We start from the raw sequence: 10,916 nt of genomic DNA, 5'->3' as shown, positions 1-10,916 counted from the left end.
TCTCCAAGGAAAAATGCAACGTATGATTCAGTATGAATTTCAGTGGGAAAAAAATCATTTCAATTTTAATTAAATCAATTTATCAAAGATTTTTAGTTTAGATAACTTCAATGTTTATTTCCTGTGCAGCAGAAAAGATTATAATTGACAAAAAGATATTAGAATTCTTCTGCAATTAAATGCATGAAATTAGTATCACTCTTAGCATGGTTAAAGCTGGAAATAACGTAGTATGCTTTGCTCATTCTGAACCTGTGCATTTTCAGTAGGCCTGCTTCTCTTTTTTTATATTCAGTCACTGACTGATAAAGTAATGCAGGTCTTATTCAAGTGGATTAGATTATTTTCAAACAAATCTAACAAGGTCACATGAAACTAAACAAACAAATTACACAAATTACAGCAACAGTATTACAATTTTTGTAAGGACAATAAATAGATTTAGGAATTAATTATGCAGAAAAAAATCCACCTCTCAAATACTATTTCTGATTTTTACATTTTTAGAATAATTCGGTCACTCTTGGAACTCCAACTCTAAATCACTTGACCACTCTGAACAAAAAAATGCAGATTTAGTATTTGAAAAAAAGAAAAAGGGCAGCAACGTTTGATGAAAAAAAATAAGTGGCACAGCACCTAATTATTAAACTTAAAATTGAACACATTCCTATTAACTTTATAACATGCTGAAAACAAATTTTAAAAAAAACAAACCCAAGAAGATGTAAACGATGTGACCTGAGTTTATGAGCACCAGAGACTGTAGTCAGGGTGTAGAGAATAATCCCACAGTGCACATGCAGCAGTGCTGCCCACTGGCTGTGCAGCAACCTTGAGACTGAAGTTGCAGCACCTGTGGTTTATGGTTCCACACATTAAGACATTGTTTCCACTTGACTATCACATAATTTATTATGAAACCATGTCACCAAAGAATTGTGTGTTAGAACACCTGTAGAAGGAACTAATTTAGGAAGTCTATACAATAGCTCTTCCTCTTCCACACGTAACATTCTTCCCCTGTACAATGACACACTCCTCAGTAAGCCTCTTTCTCTCGAACTCTACTTTTTGTGTCCCCATCCACATTTTTCCCAAATTTGTTCCTGAAGAATTGCATTCAAGATTGCAAATAGGCCTAGATCCATTTGATGCCAGGCTTGGATCTGCTGGCTCCATCCTGCATAAGAGACATTGAAGCTTCAAACTCATGCAGCTGGATGTAGCTCACGTCCATTGTAGAGGTTTTATCTAGATGGATAACAAAGTCTGCATTGTAGTTTTTCAGAGCTGGGCTCATGTCAGTGCTCGTGGGTCAAAGTATATGTCCACATTATAGTCTCATGAAAAGAGAAACATCAGACATTTGCTGGGCATAACATTTTCCCCCCTTCTGTAATACTCTTAACTGACTATAAACCAGTATGATTTCCTGGCAAAGACGTATTATTCCTTTACATCAACCCTTATGGACTGATGCAAGCTAACACAGTGGAACTCTTTTGTAGGGATCAAAGCAGTCACCCACTGGATCCCAGCAAGTGTCAAGTCCTCTTTCTTTCTCACAGAGTTGTAAATTGCTTGCATGGAGCTAAAACATATTTGACAGAAGAGTTTTTAATTCATGGAACTAGGCAGGTGATCTACAAGATGATTAAAAACATCCCAGGGGGAAGGCAACACCCAAAACTGCACTTATATAAAAAGACCAATGTTTAGACCATTTGCCAGATGGTGAGCTGTCATATTTACTCTTCTCAGAGATTAGAGTAGCAATATCAACATTTAAGCTTTGCCCCTCCATAAGAAATACATATGTTCCCATATGGACTAAAGTTCAAACATAAAAATGAAGAACAGTTGCATTTCATATACCCACAGTTGTGGCAGACTGCATTAAAACACATGTTATAAATTAAGACTATAGCGCAGCCTAAAAAAATTAATGACTCTGTTGATCCCATCTTTACTTCATATAGGTGAGGATATGATTTGTCTACTAAATATAGTGTCTTTGGTAGTGCCAGCAGCCAAGCAGCATAAACCCTGAAGACAGTGAAGATCAACACATCTAAGATGCTCCACTGAGGGATGAAGAACAACTTGTCTCCTCCACTACCGTTTCTAACAGCCTCAGACATGAGGCTTTAGCCTTTTCGGCGTTTTTGAGTGATGCACATTATGCTGGAATAGGCAGCTATTTTTTACTTTTTTTTTGTCCTGTAGAGCTTCCCTTCTGTGATCAGATTTTAATCTGTCTCGTTTCTAATGAATAACACCACGATGTTGTATTATACAGCTTTCCAGAGAAGGATTGCTACAATATCTCATCTGCCAGGAAAAGTCAATGTCTTGGCAGGCTCTTTATGAAATACCTAAATTGAACAGCTCAGATACTCTGTCTTATTCTCTATTATGTATCTGACAGTCAAGAGGTTATCAATAAATCTACACAAAGCTAGGTAACTTTGACAATAGAGGTATTCACATGTTCAGCCCTCTAATTGCCTGGATGTCCACTTGAAGAGCTATAGATGAGCCTCTGACTTTCGCTGTGGAATCAGATGGTGAAGGTGAACTAGAGGACATCAACTCCCACCATCATACATGCTGGCAAAACTTGCTGATGTCTGTTAGTGTGTATGTCACTCACTGAGATTGACACCACATACAAGCCTGCTCATGGCACAAAATTTTAAAACTTACTGAAACTCAGCTCTTAGAATGAGAGATCATGTTCAACCAGTATTCAGAAAAGCCTATTGTCTTTGGTAAATCAGATAGAAAGGGTTTTTTGTCCACCATGCAAGGCACAAGAAAGTTGGAAGCAGAAGTGTTATTGCTCATACAATTTGTCAGTGCATGCTTAGAATTTTTAAGCGTATTCAAATGCATATCCTCCAATGTCCCTTTCTCTGAATGCAAAAATTAGTTTTAAAGATATCCTTAAGCTTGAATTTACCTTTCAGCTGTGATTCAAAGGGGCTGGAGTCAAAGCAGTAGAAACTAAGGTGGTTGCTGAGAAAAATATAAAACCTCTTTCTGCAAATCATACCAGAATTTTCTATTTTGCATTGCATGATCATAACTTACATTTAAATCATGTTTATGAAAATAAAAGACATTTCAGGGAAAGTGATACCAGTTTACCTGTATAAGGTTTACATCCTGAAGAAAAGAATGAACATTTATAGAACTGGATAGTTAAGTTCTGTGCCTACCGTGTACCCAACAACAGCTAACCTTATATTCCTGTCAAGAGCAAGCAATTGTCTGGATAATTGCTAATTTATTGTTTTACTATTTTGTTCTGAAGAAAAACTCAAGAGATAACTAATGCATTGTTAGCTGAGTCTTCTGGCCTTCCTTATAAAAAACCCCAGTGTGTTGTTGACATAAGGGAAACCTAGATTCACATTGTTTCTTCTAACTTTCAACACAAATAAACATGCCTATACTCTTTTTGTTTCTTGTTATTGCATGATCCATTGGTTAAAATAGTTCTTCCTTAGGAATTGTTAGTAAAAATGTGGACTTTACTGATAACATACTGAAGTCTCTTCAACCTCAGACAGGAAATGCAAACTGGCTTAGATGGAGCAGACACAAATTACTTCCTATAAGCATAATCTTTACCTATTAAAAAAAACATTATTTTTAAATGAAAAACATTCAGGCTTACATCTGTAGACTGCAGGAATAATAAAACACACTAGTTTACCATGCCCCAGAACTCTTCCAGCTAGTTTCAGTAATGGTTTAGACTTACACAGGTTGATATTCTTGTTTTAATTCTTTTTAATAGAATTTAGTTGACTAAGGTTTTTGCAATCTGTTTTACACATATTTAAGTATTTGCAGGATCATGGCTTTGATTGCATATCATATGTATTCTATGCTAGCATCAATTTGATCCTTCTGCAGCTGTTCAATCATTTTTGTCATGTTCAGAGGCAGTTTAAGATTCATACCTCCTATGTCTAGTTTATTGCTGGTTGCACTGCATGATAATGCTAAAATATAATTTTAATTTTATGAGATGCCAGGAGTCTAATAAATCATTGTAGTAAGAGAAGAATGGTAAATTATTCTGGTATCAAATTTATTTTTCCTCTTTTTCCCCTATGATTCATATGAAATAATGCAGATGATGTAAGCAGAGAATTAAATCTGAAATCTGTAATGAAGCTAATGGGAAGAGTCTCAATGCTTTTTCTCCATGATAATTTACCTTAAAAGGGATGTTTCCAAACCTCGACAGTTTTCACATGTATATCACTAAGACTGGGGCACCAGGTAAAAACATTAAGCCAGCAACAACTTTCTTTATTTAGTCTCTCTATCAGGTACTATTAAAAATATTTGCTATACGCATGGACCTTCATTGACTTAAGCAGGACTAGGCCCTCAAAACACCTTTTTTTTAATCTTATTATGCAATGGAATAGGAAAATAGGAAATAGTAAAAAAAACCCAATCATCACTTTCTTGTTATTCCTCAAACAGCAGCACATACCTTAAGCTTCTTTACACCAGTGCAGGGATCATTAGAAAAACTCTCAGTATCTGAAATCTCGACATCTTCACCATAAAGGACGCCAGTCAGATCATTCCTCACCTGTCAGAAGTTGAGAAAAAGGCAAACTAGTGAACTGAGACTCAGTGAGAAGGAAGCAGATGGACCATATTTATCACTGTAATGACAAGCTATGATCTCGACGATGATATATGCACCCACATTTTTTTTCCATTTCGCCTAAAATCTGATCAAGGCACAATTCCTTTATAACTATAATCTACTATCAACGGCTGTACTATATAAAGAGCCTTCCTATGTGTGGTGAAAAGTTCACAGTGGGTTCCCACTTTGCATCATGAGGAGGACAATTCTCCAGTCTTTCCAGTGCTGTTAAGACCAAAACCTTTGGTGCAGCCAAAATGATGTTTGAGACTGTATAAAGGGAAAAGACTCATCAAGGAAACTCTTTCATATTCTCAGTGCTCAGTACTCATTTGAAAACAGTGTCAGCTGGTCCTAGCATGAATCAGCAGAGCTTAGTTTATATCACTTAGGGATTGACAAAGCTTAATGAACTCCTCTGTGTCCTCCCCCTCTCTTAGACCATGCATCTTATCATGAGGCAGCAAGTGGTGTAGTTTGGTTAAAGGTGACACGTACAACTCTGTACCAACAGATTTTTTTTATCTGTTTCTTACAATAGCGGTAAGACTGTCCTCTTTGAACTCTGTCTAATAGCACAAAGAAGTCTGATAACATACAAAGCAATCTGGCTACCTATTCAAGTTTTCTTTCCATATAACTACTTCAAGGTTTTCTGTCTTAATCACTGATGTCTTTTCTCCAGCCACACAACTGCAAAAACAGTTTCACATTACTATTCCTAACAGATATGCAAAAATAATTTTAGTCTGTAATGTGATTACAGACTGAAATGAAGACAGTGGCACACCAATTTTAAGTTAATAAAATTATGATTGCATTCATTGCACTGATTGTCTATTTAATTTGTTTGTAATAACAGAAATAGGAGACGCAAATCACAGTGTAAAACAGGTGTCTCAAATGCAAACACAGAAAATACAAGATGGAAGAGAAATATATGTGATATTAAACAGGAAAATTTAGAAGTCTATGTATCATATGTAGATACTTTCCGATGACCCTCTCTGTAGGTAATTTCCTGACAATCATTACCACACTGGTACCTTAATTACTTCTTTCATGGCCTCTACATCATCTTATTCCTTTTAACCATACTTTGAAATTACTAAGATATGTTTTTCCATTATAGTCTTCTACAATTATTAAAACAGCTGAACATATAGGTAATTTAAAAAATAATGTTATTTTAGAGAAGCAAGTCAGAATGGTCAGCCCACAAAGATCTGAGTTATATCCTATAACCTTTTGTAATGTTATGATCAGTTTTTAAGCTCATCCTGTGAAAATGTGTTCACTGACAAAAAATGATCAGAAGTGACTCCTTTTTCTGCCAGTATATTAGAAAAATGAATTGTTGATATTTTAGCTCCAGCAATGCTCCTTATGATACAGAAAAGTTGTTTTTCTGAAACAAACCATCAGTGATAACAAAAGAAAACAGACTTCTCTTGATGACAGTTTAGCTAATGTTCAAAATCCTTCTACCTAGTATGAAAGTTCACGAACGCTATTATTTGCAACAGACAAAAAGTAACATTTTCCTTAGCTAGCATAAATTTTTTCAAAGGAATACAATTTGTTGTATGCTTCTACACCATACTGTCCTTTCTTCTGCAAAACAAGACTTTTTTCAGTTTCAGGTTTGATTTTCTCATACTTTCTTGATTTTATTCTGGAACAAATTCCAGTCATTCTTTCAATCTAAAAAAGACTAGATTAGCATTACTCGGCTAAACTGAGCAGAAAGCAGCTGATTTACCGAATACTGTTTAGTCAAGTTAGACCATTATTAACATGAGAGCAATGATAAAAAATACACATTCAATATTATTAAAATAGATTAACACGTATCAATAGGATTCAGTGGTGGGCACAAGGCTGACTTTATAAAATTTACACTTCAGACTGTCTACTGGCTTGCTGTGATTCTCTTCTTTCAGAACTTGTTCATGAATTCTTCAATTGCTTGTGTTTGGGTTTTTTTCTGAGCAACACTTTTTTATATTCGGCCAGAGAGGAATTTCTTTGACACACTCCTGGTCCACCTACTAGAAGGCAAGTACTCTGTGGTTTTCAGAGCTCTTAGACTTTTCACTGAACTACTGATTAACCTCCCAAAAGATGTGCCTTATTAGATCTGGTGTTGAAGAAGTTGAAAACCTTTTCCCTTCACTGCTACAATCAGATACTTTATGTTTTCCAGATTCATCTGTTGTGGAGATTTTGTCAAAAGAAAGGTGATTCTTTCACATTAGCTCAACAAGGTATTAGGAGCTCTATAAGAATTTTCAAGGTTTACATTGTTTTTCTAGAAGACAATGGGTTTTTTCCCTTTCAATGCTCTGACCACTAGTCTGACACGTCATCTTGTGCCTGGTCTGGGGATATTTTTACTATATTTTCCAGTCTTTGCTTCCTATTTTCATACCTTTTTTTCACCATCCTCAGATTCTTTTCTTCCTTCATAAATACTCTAAATATATCATGGAACGGAAACTCGTCATTTCCTTCCTACAGAGGTTCTTCACTTTTTTCAAATAAATTTAACTACAGAATCTTCTGAATTGGATTTGGGTCCAATGTCAGAATTTGCAAAACCTCACCTCCAGTTCTAGAGCTGCCAATTCTTGCTGGATACGTTGCAATTTTTGATGAAATTTGTGAAACTCAGAATACAAAATGCAGCATGTTTTGTTTTAGCAGATGCTTGCAGCCCTGGAAAGCACATCACCAGTGATATGAGCAGTTTTAGAGCTCAGCAGCAATTGCTTCGTTCCACCAACTCCAAGTAAGGAGAATTGTAAACTACTATACTTCTGCTTCTTTGTTGTGTAAATAGGATAATTTCAACTGGAGGAAACTGCTGCAGAAAGTTGTAACAAAACTGTCTGAAGTTTTATTGGGAATCCACAGTTCCTATGTAAATTTTGGACTGACTTGTAATACAGAAGCAGTACAATTCCATGTGGCTTAGTCCCTTGTTAACAATTCAATGAAGACTGTAGCTCTGTGCCTGTTTATATTAACTTTAAACACTTTAAAGACTCTATTTCATTTTCCCAAAACAAGAACTACCAGACCTGATCATCAATAAACCTGGAAATTTTCACAACCACTGCTCAGAGACCCTAGTCCTTCACTCAGGGGGAAAAAAAAGAGCACATTTACACTGCTCTGCCTACAAAGCTAGATGAAATAATTATTTCACTGTACTACATATTTAATCTAGATGTGGTCAACTTCAAAAATTACTGGAGTGCAAAAAATGTGTTTACCCAGGAGGAAGCTCCAAAACATGAAGGGCTTATATCATGTAAGGGATGCAATTGCAGGAAGAAAAGGATGTCCCCTTGTGCTAGAGGGACAAGAGAAGATGGGACACAAGAGAATGGGGTATTCCCCCTCATTCAGCCAGAGCTGCTCTGTGATACAGCTCATATGACCGATATAAGACTTTAAGGTTTGCTATCAAGTTTGGCTGTATCTTTTTCCTGTGAAGTGGATGGCAGCAATACTTGCCTACCTCATAGCTGTTGTATCAAATTCAGTGACGTTTGAGAGGCAAACAAAGTCCCTGACCCTGCACCTGTGAAGGAAGAAATACAGGGTTTTGAGGAGCCAAGAACTTGCACTACCAGGGAAGAAATTAATTTCTTTAATCTCTAGCAAACTGAAAGAGTAGAGAATAACTAAGTGGGCTGTAAAAAATAATAATCTAGGGGAGACCAAGTTGCAACACTCTTGTGGTCTGTATCAGGAAGGATGGGTGTAGGTTTAAGGAAAGGAAGTGGATGTTAGGAAGCAGCATAGGCCAGCTGCTCCCTAAGGAAAAGGGATGCAAATGCAGTAACACATCCCCCAGATCAAGGACCTCACCAGCCAGCACCCCAGCAAGGGGAGCAGGAGAGAACAGCCAGTTTCAACCATGAGGCGACTACTTCACCCAAGTTCACAGTAATAAGGCACATCCAGGGTAAAAGTGGGAAGTCCATCCAATAGTCTGGGATGGGATCAGCTCTGGTGAGAATAACCTGGATCAGACACAACCTGTGATTGCTGACATATCTGAGGACAAGCTAAGACATGGGGCCGAGCCAAAAGGGTCCATGCCAGACATGGCTGTGGTGGAGAGGGTGAGAAACCAGCACTCCCACAGCATTGCTGGGGCATGGACTGATGGCACCAGGTTGAGCTGAAATGGGGTCCTGGGTTGTGGGATGGGGGGCAGCCTTGGGGGGCTGGTCAGGGGCAGAAAGGACTTTTGGTGCTCTCAGAGCCCTGACACAGAATTTTGGCTGGTTTTTACTTCCTACATGAAGTTTGCATGACAATTCTCTGCATCCAATATGTAAATGATACTCTACCTCAAAAGTATACAAAAGTTGCACACATATTGATTTTGTTTTAGGTGAACTGAGATTGCTCAGTTCAGCGGAATTAGTGCAAGCACCTGCTCACCAGTGGTAAATATTTTGCATCCATTTGACCCCAATATTTTATTTTTAGCAAGCCAATTTTTTGCTATTTTTTTCCCAGGAAAACAATAAAGAAAGGTGATATTCCTGACGAACTGCCAACCTAGTGATGTTTGGATTCAGGGATCTCTGCTGATTGATGTTTCAAACTAGGTTTCAGATTAAACATTTAAAGCATGGTTCATTCAGTTAATCCTAACTCTGCCAGTTGCAAAATAAATGTAATAATTTTTAGATTAATCATGCTACTTTGCTTTTAACGGACATTTATGATAACCTTTGGGTTCACTAAAGCTGCATGTAAGTACAGCAAGCTAAATCCTTGTCATTCAGGGCAGCCTAATCCTACCAAATGTTGATCATAAGAGACTCGTAATGAATGAGAACTGGTCAGACCAAAAGGATTACACAGTCAGATATTTTACTAAGATTTCCTGCTGTGGAAAATATACTGTGTACTGTAAAATGTTGTACTGTAGGAGTTTCAGTACAGTGATATAAATATATGTGTTCAAAACAAATGCTTGAATGGTAAGAAAAAAAAGTTCCTCATTACATGGACAAAATGTAAATTGTGAGTAATTGCATAGGACAGATTACAATTTCTGGGTTTAGTAAAGACAGAGATCTCACCATATACGATGAGCTACAAGCAAACATAATTATCCCTATTTTCATTCCAATGAAAGAACACATTACTCACATTTAGAGGCTTAGAAGCAGTGAGTGAAACTTACTTTCAACAAATCCTTTATCTGGATAAGGTTGTGTAATACTAAATACTGATAGTTGTCATTGTCCTTAGAAGAAATTTGAGATACACTTCTAGTGATATACACATCATTTGGGATTACAAAAATGAAACAGGTGGTAGAAACTCAAGTGAAGCAGTGGGACAAAAGATGAAGCATAGATCAACCAAGAGGAAACAGTAAAATATTATTTTAGGTATTAGGAAAGAGTCCTATTTAGACAAAAAGTAAAAGATTAAATATGTCTTATTCTGTAAAGGAGAAATGAAATCAGAGATGCACTGGATTTCCTTTTTTATTCAAAAGAAAAAAAAACATGCTTGTGTTTTCCAGGGTGAGAGGAAGGGAAGAAGAGTTTTTACCTGGGTAAACTGCCAGTACAGACTTTCATAAAAAATACAACATTTTATATTGAAGTAAGATGTTAGTATATGGATCTAACCTGGTAACTAATGCAATCAATATAACTCCTACAAGAAGTGCCTGACTATTTCTGTGTGGACTAGAGTAATAATAATATTACTAACAATTACTAACAATTACTAACAATATTTTTGTTGTATTTATGTTATAGCTTTAACTACATATTCCAGTAAAAAATGCTAATTATCCTTCTTTCTGCCTGGAATGTCAAAATGGTAAATATGATTTTGCATGTGATCTGTGTGACTATCACACAGATCATACCTATTTAAACTTCTATAAAGTCACCTAAAAATGCTCTAATTTCCCCCCAAATTCTCTAAAGTAAGAAAAGTAGGGTTCTTGTGGTAGGGGGATGCTAAATTAGAGGGTTTTAAGGTGACTTACAAACAGTTCGAGTTAGAAGGTGATTTCTCTGCAACAAGATGATGAAATTAATTCATGTTATCCAGAGGTGGATCACTTTCTGTCAGGTATTTGAAGACACCAGTGTATTACAGTGAAGTAAATGTTTAGCTGGGAAAAAAACCCAAGGATTTGCACTATGACAAAGTATAAACATATTAGGTTCCTATTAAT

The 10,916-nt window shown here is 36.5% G+C and overlaps 1 protein-coding gene across 1 annotated transcript in view; it reads right to left on the bottom strand.

Annotated features, from left to right (window-relative positions):
• The window catches only part of LOC103801116 (gamma-aminobutyric acid type B receptor subunit 2-like), a gene marked incomplete at its 3' end in the record, with an annotated part of 119,807 nt that overhangs the window by 79,440 nt on the left and 29,451 nt on the right, over positions 1-10,916 (bottom strand). Inside the window, exon 3 of the mRNA XM_009073521.1 lies at positions 4,520-4,621. Coding sequence (XP_009071769.1) covers positions 4,520-4,621 — 102 coding nt within the window. The remainder of the gene's footprint in view (positions 1-4,519; positions 4,622-10,916) is intronic.

Source organism: Acanthisitta chloris, unplaced genomic scaffold, assembly GCF_000695815.1.
Source record: "Acanthisitta chloris isolate BGI_N310 unplaced genomic scaffold, ASM69581v1 scaffold13794, whole genome shotgun sequence".
NCBI classification, from domain to species: domain Eukaryota; kingdom Metazoa; phylum Chordata; class Aves; order Passeriformes; family Acanthisittidae; genus Acanthisitta; species Acanthisitta chloris.
The sequence above is the reverse complement of the archived record's forward strand: the minus strand, read 5'-3'. Positions and strand labels throughout refer to the sequence as shown.